Source organism: Rattus norvegicus, chromosome 11 (assembly GCF_021556685.1).
Source record: "Rattus norvegicus strain SHRSP/BbbUtx chromosome 11, alternate assembly SHRSP_T2T, whole genome shotgun sequence".
Taxonomy (NCBI): Eukaryota; Metazoa; Chordata; class Mammalia; order Rodentia; family Muridae; genus Rattus; species Rattus norvegicus.
In genome coordinates, this window is record NC_141544.1 from 76,887,775 (window position 1) to 76,902,053 (window position 14,279).

Below are 14,279 nucleotides of genomic sequence, written 5' to 3' on the forward strand. Positions count from 1 at the left end.
CTGTCTGTCTGGATGAATGGATGGGGTGTTTGAGCCTTTCAACTGTGTGTGTGTGTGTGTGTGTGTGTGTGTGTGTGTGTGTGTGTGTGTATGTATGGGGGTATCTGAGCCCTTCAAGTGTGTGTGTGTGTGTGTGTGTGTGTGTGTGTGTGTACACATGCATGTGAGCCAACAACAGAAGCCACAAGGCTAGAAGAGGGTGCCAGAGCCCCTGGAACTAGAGTGTGAACTACTGAATGGGTTCTGGGAACTGAACCCAGGTCCTCTGGAAGAGCAGAGAGTACTTTTAACTACTAAGCCATCTCTGTAGCCCCAACCCTTCAACTCTGACACCAGGAAACACCATGCATTCTTGCTGAAGAAGGCTAGTAAACCTGTTAGACATCTCCAGCCCTTCCGCCCGTTCTTACCTTCTCTCCATTCCTTTTCTGTTCTTTTTCTGGCTAAGTGACTCCACAACCCCAGGCATACTCTCCTATCTTAATCCAAATCCAGCCAGATGGTTTCTTACCTTTAACTCTGCCATTTCCCTTCTGCTGGAAGGAAACTCAGGCCAAGGAGCTGAGGTACGAATGTTCCTGTGTCTCTTTAAAACTACTCTCTGGATGTTGTTGATTTTTACCAGATCTCTCTTTCTTCTTGGTCAGCAGGTCACTCAGGGCAGAGTTGCTCAACTGACACACTAGTCAGAAAGTCCAACACGATTGCATCTAAAATTCTTGCACAACCTTTTTTTTTTTTTTAATTTTTAACCCCAGGTCATTTCTGAGAGCGTTTACAGAGAACCAGTCTCTCTCACCTGGCATAAATAAACAGTGACCAATTCTTTGTTCCATGTTAAGGAAGTCTTTTTTTTCCCCCAAAGGCAGAGATTGTAAAGCTATCTAAGAAAGGAACTATGGGAGTTACTTGGCACCTGCCAGATGTTACAGAGAATTCTCTTAGTCCTAACTCAGGCCAGGAAGATGCAAGGCCAGTCTCCAGAGCCCATGGGAAAAAACCAACTGCCATGTGCTTTGACCTGGTGCAAGAGCTATGGAAAGAAGGGGATAAGGACTGGATGCTCCCTTCCCTGCCACTGTCTCCTGTGGATGAACTCAGCTCCCAGATCATGCACTGCTGACAGCCTCGAGTTGCACTTGAAGTAAACTGGGATGTGATGTTTATTGTTATTTGTCTTGACTTCTTCTTTTTCTTTTTTTTATTTACAAAGTTTTATTTTTTAAAATTTTTTTCTCCATCTTTATTAACCTGGGTATTTCTTATTTACATTTCAATTGTTATTCCCTTTCCCGGTTTCCAGGTCAACATCCCCCTAACCCCTCCCCCTCCCCTTTTATATGGGTGTTTCCCCTCCCCATCCTCCCCCCATTACCTCCCTCCCCGCAACAATCCCCGTTCACTGGGGGTTCAGTCTTGGCAGGACCAAGGGCTTCCCCTTCCACTGGTGCTCTTACTAGGCTATTCATTGCTACCTATGAGGTCAGAGTCCAGGGTCAGTCCATGTATAGTCTTTGGGTAGTGGCTTAGTCCCTGGAACCTCTGGTTGGTTGGCATTGTTGTTCATATGGGGTCTCAAGCCCCTTCAGCTCTTTCAGTCCTTTCTCTGATTCCTTCAACGGGGGTCCCGTTCCCAGTTCAGTGGTTTGCTGCTGGCATTAGCTTATGTTTTTGCCATATTCTGACTGTGTCTCTCAGGAGAGATCTACATCCGGTTCCTGTCAGCCTGCACTTCTTTGCTTCATCCACCTTATCTAGTTTGGTGGCTGTATATGTAAAGGCCACATGTGGGGCAGGCTCTGAATGGGTGTTCCTTCAGTCTCTGTTCTAAACTTTGCCTCCCTATCCCCTCCCAAGGGTATTCTTGTTCCCCTTTTAAAGAAGGAGTAAAGCATCCACATTTTGGTCATGCTTCTTGAGTTACATGTGTTCTGTGCATTTAGGGTAATTTGAGCATTTGGGCTAATATCCACTTATCAATGAATGCATACCATGTGTGTTTTTCTGTGATTGGGTTACCTCACTCAGGATGATATTTTCCAGTTCCATCCATTTGCCTATGAATTTCATAAAGTCATTGTTTTTGATGCTGAGAAGTACTCCATTGTGTAGATGTACCACTTTTTTTGAATCCATTCCTCTGTTGAAGGGCATCTGGGTTCTTTCCAACTTCTGGCTATTATAAATAAGGCTGTTGTGAACATAGTGGAGCATGTGTCTTTGTTATATGTTGGAGCATCTTTTGGGTATATGCCCAAGAGTGGTATAGCTGGGTCCTCAGGTAGTGGAATGTCCAATTTTCTGAGGAACCTCTAGACTGATTTCCAGAATAGTTGTACCAGTCTGCAATCCCACCAACAATGGAAGAGTGTTCCTCTTTCTCCACATCCTCCCCAGCATCTGCTGTCACCTGAGTTTTTGATCTTAGCCATTCTGACTGGTGTGAGGTGAAATCTCAGGGTTGTTTTGATTTGCATTTCCCTTATGACTAAAGATGTTGAACATTTCTTTAGGTGCTTCTCAGTCATTCAGCATTCCTCAGCTGTGAATTCTTTGTTTAGCTCTGAACCCCGTTTTTTAATAGGGTTATTTGTCTCCCTGCAGTCTAACTTCATGAGTTCTTTGTATATTTTGGATATAAGCCTTCTATCAGTTGTAGGATTGGTAAAGATCTTTTCCCAATCTGTTGGTTGCCATTTTGTCCTTTGCCTTACAGAAACTTTGTAGTTTTATGAGATCCCATTTGTCGATTCTTGATCTTAAAGCATAAGTCATTGGTGTTTTGTTCAGGAAGTTTTCTCCAATGCCCATGTGTTCGAGATTCTTCCCCACTATTTCTTCTATTAGTTTGAGTGTATCTGGTTTGATTTGGAGGTCCTTGATCCACTTGGACTTAAGCTTTGTACAGGGTGATAAGAATGGATCGATCTGCATTCAGTATGCTTAAAATTCTTCAGCCTTTTGTTTGCTAATGCCTTTACTCCTCTGAAAGCAGACTGCTTTCCAGCTGCCTTCTGTACTCCCTTGCCCCTCATCTTAGCCATTCATTGCAATCGCTGTAAGGTAACGACTTTGTGATTGGTGGTGTTCAGGAAGGAAACATACAGAGACTCGGCTTTTGCCAGATCTTTCCCACAGACATTACCTCATTTAGTTACACAAAAACAATTTTGCAAAGTAGGTTTTATTATTCCAAACTCAGATGCAACAACGCAGGAAGGAAATTCAGCTGAGTCGATCAATGTAGCTGATTTTCCAGAAGCTAAATCCTAATTTGTAAACGAATTGGTGAAAAGAAGAGAATGATAAATCAGATTTTGCAATTAGAGGGTTCTGACAGTAAAGGGTTTATTGATCTGTGAGAGGTAAAGGGCCCATCTTAGAACAGTACCCAATACACGAATTACACTAGAGATCAGCTAGAACATGTCCCTGCTTTACAATAAAATTTTGGGGAAAAGAAGTATGAAGCATTTACACTGAACCTATATTGGCTATAGATAAGGAGGGCAGAACACACAAGGCCGCAGAGGCTACCAATTGGTTGGTTCATAGCTCCAAGATCAGATGCAGAGTGTCATTGAGGGCTGATCTTCAGCATACAAAAAGGGAGTATGAAAATGTTTTTCTTGGCTGGTTAACCTTGAAATTTGAGTTTAAATGGCCTTCTCTTACCTCTTTACTCCTCTGTTCTCTGGCATGTATTTTCTTAATGTAGGACATCTCAGGATAGAGGGAAGGAAGGAAGGGAGAGGGAAGGAGAGAAGGAGGGGGAGGGAAGGAGGGAGGAAGGGAGAGAAGGAAAGAAGGGGAAAGGAGGGATGGAGGGAGGAGGGATGGAAGAAAAGAGTAAAAGGGGGGGGGGCAAGAAACCATCATAGTAACTGTAAATATTGCCTAGATTCTCCCTCATGTGCCCCTTGACTTTACTGTTACCTCTGTCAATAGCATCTTTAGCTGGGCACAGTGGCATACACCTGCCACTCCAGCACTTGAGAGGCTGAAGCAAGAAGATTTTGAGTTCAAGGCCAGCCTGAACAGCACAGTGAGACTCTAAAAAACAAGTCAAAAGATGGAGCCTTTTCTTCTCTGGGTCTTGGTAAACATGACATTAGAAAACAACACAGTGGCTTGAAACATTGCTCACAGATATGTGTGTATTTCCTACTGTCTCAGACTAATATGTAGAGGTAGAACTAGCTTTCAGGGGTCAGGCAGCAGCTCCCCAGCCCAGTCACATGTGGGGATGAGGCAATCCAGGTACCAGATGGCTGCAGACATGTAAGTGATCCCTGGTGAGACCAAAAGAACCATGCGCTAAACCCAGCCCAGCTCATTGGCTGAAAGACTTGGGAGGAAACAGAACAGCATACCTTACACTAACAAGTTTGGGAGTGGTTGGTTAACAGTAGAGATAGATAATTTAGCCGTACAGCTAAAACTCTTATGTTCAGGTCTAAAGTGGATTCAGGCAGCCATCAGCACTCAGGACTGTGGCATACTGTAGTTGCAGTGCAACTGCTTGCTTGTGTATGAGGTATTCCACATGGAGGGCCAGCCCTGTGGGCCATGTTCATAGAAGTAAGGGTTGTAGGTACAAACACATGGGCCAATTTCTGGCAGGCAGCTTACAGGGAGTCACAGTATGGACATATGACATTACACAGCATTCAAACTCTAGATTTTATACACAAACTTAGAAGTGGATGGAGACCCTGTATCATTGAGGCTAGTCGTACAGTATGTAGACTTGAAACAGAGTAAATTCAAGGAAAGGAACCCTCGCATGTCTTGAGTTTATGAGAACCGTGGAGCTTCATCACCTACAGCTAACTTGCTTTGCCAATTAAAAATACAACACACAGGAGCCAGGAAGAGACAAGGGAACAGCTTCAGGGCTGTGCTTTTCTATGGAGCCATTTTGGAAGGCAGGTTTATGTGTTTCACAGCCAACTGTGGTGGTGCACACCTTTTAATCCCAACACTTGGGAGGCAGAGGCAGGTGGATCTCTGAGTCTGAGGCCAGCCTGGTGTACATAGTGAATTACACACACACACACACACACACACACACACACACACACACACACACACACACACACGTTTCCCTGTGTGAGAGATTGAAGGAATAATAAAAGCAATGACTGGCTGGATGAAGTTTTCTTTAGGATACTGAAAATGTTTAAATCAAAATAACCTATTAATAAGATTTAGGAAGTCCTCCTATGGGGGCTAACTTCATTTCCTGCCTTTTCTATTTTTATAACAACGATTCAATAAATTAAGTATTTGCTTTGCAGTTACTATGCCAGTTACTGCCAGGGAATGAGAATAAAAGGACTCACAGGTTTGGGTAGCCTTGATTCTCTGTGTAATGGCTTGCCATTTTAATTAGCCGAAGCACATATATTCATTCATTCATTCTTCTTGGGGACCATTTCAATAGTGTATGCTAAGTGCTATGACAGTGACTACTGGTCCAGGGTATTACTGGTGACATTAGACATTGCACCAAAACCAGTGGAGATGATGTTGGAACCACGTGACAGAATAAAGGTCGGAATGGGTTGAGCAGAGGGACCAGTATCTATAGACAGAGAAATGGCGGTGCAGTACCCTGTGTGTGGGGCTGTGTGGTTGAACTTAGGAATGGGTGGGGTATCCTACTGAGAAACCTTCCAGGAAGAGGAAGAAGTGTTTGGGCAGACTTTTGAAGCAGACTCAGAGGTTAGCTGGCTTTTAACACACCCAGCAGCAGGATGAGACTGTCAGGGTAAACCGAAGGCATCCTGGACCAGAGCGGCAGTGGCAGTGTGACAACACCTAAGCCATAAAAACGAAGGGGTTGGGAAAACCCAGAGAAAGAGGGGATTTGAGCCAAGAACCAAGATCTGAAGCTTGCAGGTATCTTCTTGCTTTCTGATCTAGCAGTTGGGAACTTCACTTCTGAAGGAGAGGTCTAAAGGAAAGCATCAAAATCATTCTAAACAATGATGAGGATGTGGTCCTAGGAGCAAGACAGAACCAGGTGGTTTGCCTTTTACATAGGCTCCAGAAGCTGGCTTTGGGCAATACAGCATGACCCCCTGACTCAGGCAAACCGAACCCCAAACTCTCAACCTTCTCCCCTGCCCCCAACTGCACTTTCCAGGCCTTCAAGGCATGTACTCTTTAGATCCGAGATTGCAAGGTTCTTCTCTAGGTTGGTGGCCAGAAATATGACATCTTTGGATGACATTAAATATGAGGCATAAAATTTCTGGAAATATTTAATGTATTTTAGTTTTTGCTGGGGGTGGCAGTGGTTAGTGCAGCTATGGAGTCTAAGGACAACCTAAGGAGGTGGTTCTCAACTTGTGGTTGTGACCCTGATGGTGACCCACATGGGGTCTCATCAGATATCCTGCATATCAGATATTAACATTATGATCCTATCAGTAGCAAGATTACAGTTATGAAGTAGCAATGAAACAATTGTATGGTTGGGGGTTCACCAAAATGTGAGGTGTATTGAAGGGTCACGGCATTAGGAAGGTTGAAAAACACTGGCCTAAGGGATTTGGTTCTTTCCTTCCACCAAATGGGTCCTGGGATCAAACTCCAATGCCAGGCTTGACAGCAAGATGGTAAACCATCTTATCAGCCCTGAAAATATTTTCTTTTTCCTCCTTTGTTTATTTATGAATGAATAACCCTTACTTCTGAAACTGCAAGACTGTATCATTTAATCCTGTTGGTTTTTTTTTTTTTTTTTTGGTGTGGCTTTACACATTAAAAATTTTGTTCACATAAAAATAGATATTACTGCAATTTTTATTCACTTCTGAACTCAAAAATCACAGTCATTTACCATTAGGCATTACTTCTAATGATCTATAATTCAACACCTTAGGATTTTTTTGTGTGTGTTGAAAGGGAATAATTGGAGCCTTGATTAAAAAAGGCCTCATTTCCAGTTATTGGAACCATGTACTTTAACTGAATATTACACACTGTCTGGTCTGTTTAACTTTTATACTTTGATAGACTAGACAAAAGCTTTGTCCTGTAAGAATGTGACAAAGCCTTGGCTAGTTTTTCCTTTTTATTGACATTAATTGTACATAATAATGGGCTTCACTATGTCATCTTCATCCATGTATATAGTGTGTCCCAAACATATTCATTCCTTGCCTTTACCTTCTTGCACCCCTCCCACTTCTTGCTCCTAAGAGGCTCCTCCTTTCCTTTTTTTAAAAATTTTTTCTTTCTTTTTTGTAAATTTTTTTATTAGATATATTTTTTTACTTACATTTCAAATGTTATTCCCTTTCCTGGTTTCCAGTCCATAAGCCCACACCCCCTTACCCCCTCTACCTACCTTACTGACCCCCTGATATTACCCTGCACTGGGGGTCCAACCTTGGCAGGACCAAGGGCTTCCCCTTCCACTGGTGCCCCAATGAGGCTATTCTCTGCTACATGTGCAGTTGGAGCCCTGGGTCAGTCCATGTATAGCCTTTTGGTAGTGATTTAGTCCCTGGAAGTTCTGGTTGGTTGGCATTGTCGTGTTCTTATGGGGTTGCAAGCCCCTTCAGTTCTTTCAATCCTTCCTGTAATTCCCCTAAATGGGGTCCTGTTCTCAGTTCAGTGATTTGCTGCTAGCATTGGCCTCTGTATTGGACATGCTCTGGATGTGTCTCTCAGGAGAGATCTATATCCGGTCCCTTTCAGCATGCATTTTTTAGCTTCATCAATCTTATCTAGTTTTGGTGGCTGTATACATATGGGCCACATGTGGGGCAGGATCCTTCAGTCACTGCTCTAAACTTTGCTTCCATATCCCCTCCTATGGATATTTTTTTCCCCTTTCAAGAAGGAGTGGGAGCATCCGCATTTTGGTCATCCTTCTCCTTGAGCTTCCTGTGGTCTGTGGATTGCATCTTGGGTAATTAGAGCTTTTGGGCTAATACCCACTTTTCAATGAGTGCATACCAAGTATGTTTTTCTGTGATTGGGTTACATCATCAGGATGATATTTTCTAGTTCATTCCATTTGCCTATGAATTTCATAAAGTCATTGTTTTTGATAGCTGAGAAGTACTCCATTGTGTAGATGTACCACACTTTTTGAATCCATTCCTCTGTTGATGGGCATCTAGGTTCTTTCCAGCTTCTGGCTATTATAAATAAGGCTGCTATGAACATAGTGGAGCATGTGTCTTTGTTATATGTTGGAGCATCTTTTGGGTATTTGCCCAGGAGAGGTATAGCTGGGTCCTCAGGTAGTTCAATGTCCAATTTTCTGAGGAACCTCTAGACTGATTTCTAGAGTGGTTGTAGCAGTTTGCAGTCCCACCAACAATGGAGGAGTATTCCTCTTTCTCCACATCCTCACCAGCATCTGTTGTCATTTGAGTTTTTTTATCTTAGTCATTCTGAGGTGGAATCTCAGGGTTGTTTTGATTTGCATTTCCCTGATGACTAAGGATGTTGAACATTTCTTTAGGTGCTTTTTGGCCATTCGATATTCCTCAGCTGAGAATGCTTTGTTTAGCTCTGTACTCCATTTTTAATGGAATTTTTGGTTTTCTGGAGTCTATCTTTTTGAGTTCTTTGTATATTTTGGATATTAGCCCTCTATCAGTTGTAGGATTGGTAAAGATCTTTTCCCAATCTGTTGGTTGCCGTTTTGTCCTAATGACAGTGTCTTTTGCCTTACAGAAGATTTGCAGTTTTATGCGGTACCATTTGTCGATTCTTGATCTTAAAGCATAAGCCATTGGTGTTTTGTTCAGGAAAATTTCCCCAGTGTTGATGTGATCAAGACTCTTCCCCACTCTTTCTTCTATTAGTTTAAGTGTATCTGGTTTGATGTGGAGGTCCTTGATCCACTTAGACTTAAGCTTTGTACATGTTGATAAGAATGGATCGATTTGCATTCTTCTACATGCTGACCTCCAGTTGAACCAGCACCATTTGCTGAAAATGCTATCTTTCTTCCATTGGATGGCTTTAGCTCCTTTGTTGAATATCAAGTGACCATAGGTGTATGGGTTCATTTCTGGGTCTTCAATTCTGTTCCACTGATCTATCTGCCTGTCTGTGTACCAGTACCATACAGTTTTTATAACTATTGCTCTGTAATACTGCTTGAGGTCAGGAATGGTGATTCCCCCCAGAATTTCTTTTATTGTTGAGTATAGTTTTTGCTATCCTGGGTTTTTGTTATCCCAAATGAATTTGCAAATTGCTCTTTCTAACTCTATGAAGAGTTAAGTTGGAATTTTGATGGGGATTGAATTGAATCTGTAGATTGCTTTTGGCAAAATGGCCATTTTTACTATATTAATCCTGCCAATCCATGAGCATGGGAGATCTTTCCATCTTCTGAGATCTTCCTCAATTGCTTTCTTCAGAGACTTGAAGTTCTTGTCATACAGATCTTTCACTTGCTTAGTTAAAGTCACACCAAGATATTTTATATTATTTGGGATTATTGTGAAGAGTGTCATCTCCCTAATTTCTTTTTCATTCTGTTTATCCTTTGAGTAGAGGAAGGCTACTGATTTGTTTGAGTCAATTTTATACCCGGACACTTTGCTGAAGTTGTTTATCAGGTTAAGTAGTTCCCTGGTGGACCTTTTGGGGGTCACTTAAGTATACTATCATATCATCTGCAAACAGTGATAATTTGTTCTCTTCCCTTCCAATTTGTATTCCTTTGACCTCCTTTTGTTGTCTGGTTGCTCTGACTAGGACTTCGAGTACTATATTGAATAAGTAGGGAGAGAGTGGGCAGCCTTGTCTAGTCCCTGATTTTAGTGGGATTGCTTCAAGTTTCTCTCCATTTTGTTTGATGTCAGCTACTGGTTTGCTGTATATTGCTTTTACTATGTTTAGATAAGGGCCTTGAATTCCTGATCTTTCCAGGACTTTTATCATGAAGGGGTGTTGAATTTTGTCAAATTCTTTCTCAGCATCTAATGAAATGAGCATGTGGTTCTTATCTTTGTGTTTGTTTATATAGTGGATTATGTTGATGGATTTCCGTATATTAAACCATCCCTGCATCCCTGGGATGAAGCCTACTTGATCATGAGGGATGATCATTATAGCTCGGGTCTTTTATGCTTCAATGACCATGGCAGAGTTACCTGAAGGAGCGTGGGTGGAAGCCTGTTTATAGGTACAAGGGCATTTTATTATCGATGCTGTTACTGTTTAAGAGACCTGGGTCAGGGTTGGGGATTTAGCTCAGCGTTAGAGCGCTTGCCTAGCGAGCGCAAGGCTCTGGGTTCGGTCCCCAGCTCCGGAAAAAAAAAAAAAAAAAAAAAAAAAGGAAAAAAAAATTTATAAAAAAAAAAAGAGACCTGGGTCGCATCTGTTTTCTCTGCCAAGTAAAGATTTCAAAGTCAGGAAATAAACTAGTTACAGCAAGCAAGCAAGGTTTATTAAAAGCAAAGCGCATGAGTCCACCTGTCTAAAGAAGTTGAAATCTATTTTTTTTTTCTGGTCCTGAAGGGCTGGAGGTTTTAAAGGTGGCCTAGGAGGAGTCTCCCAGCCCTCACTTTGGATTGGCCATTGCAGATGGGGAAGAATGGGCCACCTGGCACACAGCCTAGGTCTGGACCTGCCTAGGGCATAGGGAGGTTTACATAGGTCAGTGGAAAGGAGCTTCCCAAGGGGAGGTGGAACTTTGTCCTTTATATTTTTCTGCCTGTTTGTCAGAGTGCTGCCTCCCCTCTCCCATTGAACACTAACTGGGAAAATCCTTGGTGGGGGCATGGATTCTTCTCACGACAAGACAGGGCATTGATAGCTCCCATCCTGTGCAGATCACAGCATTTGAGTTCAAGAGTGTAACCCCCATGCCAAGCTAGAAGCCAGCATCCATCACCACCCCAATTCTATTCCATTTTTTCTTCTTCTTCTTTCTATTCCTTCTACAAATGTTCTATGAGCCTCAGAGGGGATGATTAACAGACATTTCACTTATAATTGAACATCTAGTTGTCATTTATTCTCAGTACTTTGACCAGTTACTCATCCCTGCACTAACTGCTGCTCATGATCGAAAGGTTCTCTGACAGAAAGCTAGCAGGAAGGCAACTGGATGGGAAAAGTATGGCTATTTAACAAAACGATGGCAATAACTTCCCCACTAGGGCCTATGGTCTGAGTGATGGGCTCTTGGGACTTACAGTACCAGACAAGAATCCCCTCGGGTGCAGTGGGCATCCAATCAGACTGCTGTTGGTTTCCCAGTAACAGATGTGGTATTGTTGCATGGCTGAGCTCATCTTCTTTTATCTAGCCGGCAGGAAACAAGTGTCTAGCTCAGTTCTAGCTTGGTGTTTCATCATTGGGATCAACTCATGCGACAGCTTCAGAAATAGGTTCTGGTGACCCACCAATTGTAAGCAGCCACTGGTTGGCTGGTTTTCATTAAAGCTTTCTTGGCTTTGTTTCCAGGAATTACACACACACACACACACACACACACACGCACGCACAAACACACACACACACACACATTGTTTAAAGAAACTGTTGATAGTCATTTAACATTTTCAAACTTCATCATTGCATTGTTTTCAAGAATTCCAAATGTAGAAATTTTTTTAAAAGAAACTATTAACAGTTATTCAACATTTTCAGAACTTGACTTCGGTTGATTTTACTTTTCATTAGTATCTATCAATTGTACAAAATAATGGGTTATAATGGACATTTTCACAATACGTATTAGATGTTGTGGTGGATTAAATAAGATAGGCTTATATATTTTAATGCTTAGTCACTAGGGAGTGGAACTCCTTGATAGGGTTAGAAGGGTTGACAGGTGTGGCCTTGTTGGAGGAAGTGTGTCACTGGGAGTGAGTGGGCTTTGAGGTTTCAAAAACCCAGGGTAGGCCCAGGTTCTCATCTGCCTGCTGATCAGGACTGTAGCTCTCAGCTACACCTCCAGCTCTGTGTCTGCCTTGCCATCCACCATGCTCCCTATTGTGATGCAAATGAACCACACCTCTGAGACTGTGTAAGAAAGCCCACAATAAAATAAGAGTTGCCTTAGTCCTGGTGTCTTTTCACAGCAACAGAACAATGACTAAGTCACCTAAGACAGGCATACCTAAAAAAAATATGTGGACTGGTACAGGCAAAGTCCTTAAATAAAGGAACTATTTAGAATTGTCTTTTTTTTTTTTTTTGCACCTGGAAGACGGTGCACCTTGGGGAAATGTACAAGATGCTTTGTTTCCAGAAATTCCACATACATAAAAAAATAAGTTGTTTTAAAGAAACGCTCGATAGTCAGTTAACAAGTGACTTAGTGTGTGAGTTGTTACTTTGCTGAAGAGGACAAAGGTGCTGGTAAAAGCTAAGGTGGGAAGAAGCAGCAAAGGGCTGCACTCACAGACAGCTCATTCTGTTAAAGGTATATACACATGGAAATTGATGATCTGTGCCTGCACACCTAGTGATGGGATGTGTGTGCTCTTCCATTTTAAGACCACTGATGCCCTCTCCTTGCCCTCAAGAAAATGGAAGACTTCCAGGAAGTTGGGATAATGAGAAGGGCAGTGTGACAGACCCACAAAGCCACCACTCCAGGATGGCACAGGGGACTCTAGGGCAGGTGATTCCAAACAAAAGATTGTTCTGAGCAAGTTGTTACATCTTGGTTAGAGGCTAGAGGCTACATAATCTACCACTGTTTGGAAAAGCAAAACGGTTGGTTAGCTGAGAAAAAAAAAACATTAAGAGAAGCGGTGTGTGTTATGACAGCCAGCAGAGCACTGGCTAGAAACAGCTGTGCCTGGACTAGAAACAGATATTGCTAAGAAATTAGCATCACCAGGAATGCTCGCCATATACCAAAGAGAAGTATCTCCTGGTTTACCAGGAGGTGGCATGGCTCTAAGAGGTAAACAAATGGTCTAGCTCACTAAGGTGTGAAGATGTATAACTTTGTTACAGTGGTACTCATACAGTACAGTTTATAATCTATGTATTCTGTACTTTTTGTCCATTTGTCTTTCTGAAATGCTAGGTTCTCTTCTCACTACCTGCATCAGGATCACATCCATCTGTTAAATATATAACATCTGGGGCTGGAGAGATGCTTAGTCCTTTAGAACAGAACATCAGGCAGCTTACAACTGTTTGCAATTCCACCCCAGTGTGTCCAGTGTTCTCTTCTGGCCTCTGCAGGGGTGAGCGCGCACACACACACACACACACACACACACACACACACACACACACACACACACAAATTAAAAATGTCAAAAAATATGGCTATCTTATTACATAAAGAATTAAGGGATGTAAATGAAAACATGAAACTCTGGCATCTGAATTCAGATCCAGTATCGAAAGAGATTCTTTTACACTTTGAAGGCAACTGATGGGAGACCGACAGCCGAGGTGTGGATTAACTGTAACTGAGTAGTCATCTAGCTTTTTAATCCTATGGAACAGCCCTGGCAAACTCTGTGTCTACATACTGTGCAGAGGCAAGCATACACTGGAACAGTTAAGTTCAGGGTTGGACTTCCTGCAACCCCTCTTCTTCTAGTGAAGTGATTTAGCTGTCTTTCGACTATGAAGAAATACATTTTTAATTTCTTCTGCTTTTTTTCTCCCAGTGTCTTCTAAATTTTAAGGTATCAAATCAATGTAGAAGTCCCATTGAACCAATAAAACCATCTAAATCCTCAGTTAGGTTCCAGGTGACAGTCCTGTCCATGCAAGGGACAGACAGATGTCTTCATGCTTTACACTTGGTTCCTTTACATTGAAGGAGACTATTGGTCAAGAACTCTGAATTATACAGTGAAAAAAAAAAAAAACCAAAAACCAAAAAACAAACAAAGCCAGAAAACAACAGCTAACAGCTACCACTAGCAACTTGTGTCACCAAGAAGGTAAGATAATTAAGATTCAATACAGGGGTTGGGGATTTAGCTCAGTGGTAGAGTGCTTGCCTAGGAAGCGCAAGGCCCTGGGTTCGGTCCCCAGCTCCGAAAAAAAAGAACCAAAAAAAAAAAAAAAAAAGATTCAATACATCAAACAACTGTCCTGGCAGCTGTAATGATTTATTTTCTGTGTTGTATTAAATTATTTACATGTAGTATATATGATTAAGTCTTTAAAAGTCATGCTTCAAGAACATTCTTTTGAGGATGTCTACATATAACACTTATTTGGTAAACATCTTTATTTTGCTGCTACAGATACTTACAATGAATTGACTTCAGATGATTAGAGTAAAACTTATTTTTTTCTTAGAGACC

At 42.0% G+C, this 14,279-nt stretch overlaps 1 protein-coding gene across 1 annotated transcript in view; it reads right to left on the bottom strand.

Annotated features, from left to right (window-relative positions):
• Positions 1 to 665, bottom strand: part of Hgd (homogentisate 1, 2-dioxygenase) — a 51,564-nt gene extending 50,899 nt beyond the window's left edge. The window contains 1 exon segment of the mRNA NM_001012145.1: positions 512 to 665. Coding sequence (NP_001012145.1) covers positions 512 to 526 — 15 coding nt within the window. The 5' untranslated portion in view covers positions 527 to 665.
• Positions 666 to 14,279: the final 13,614 nt, after the last annotated feature.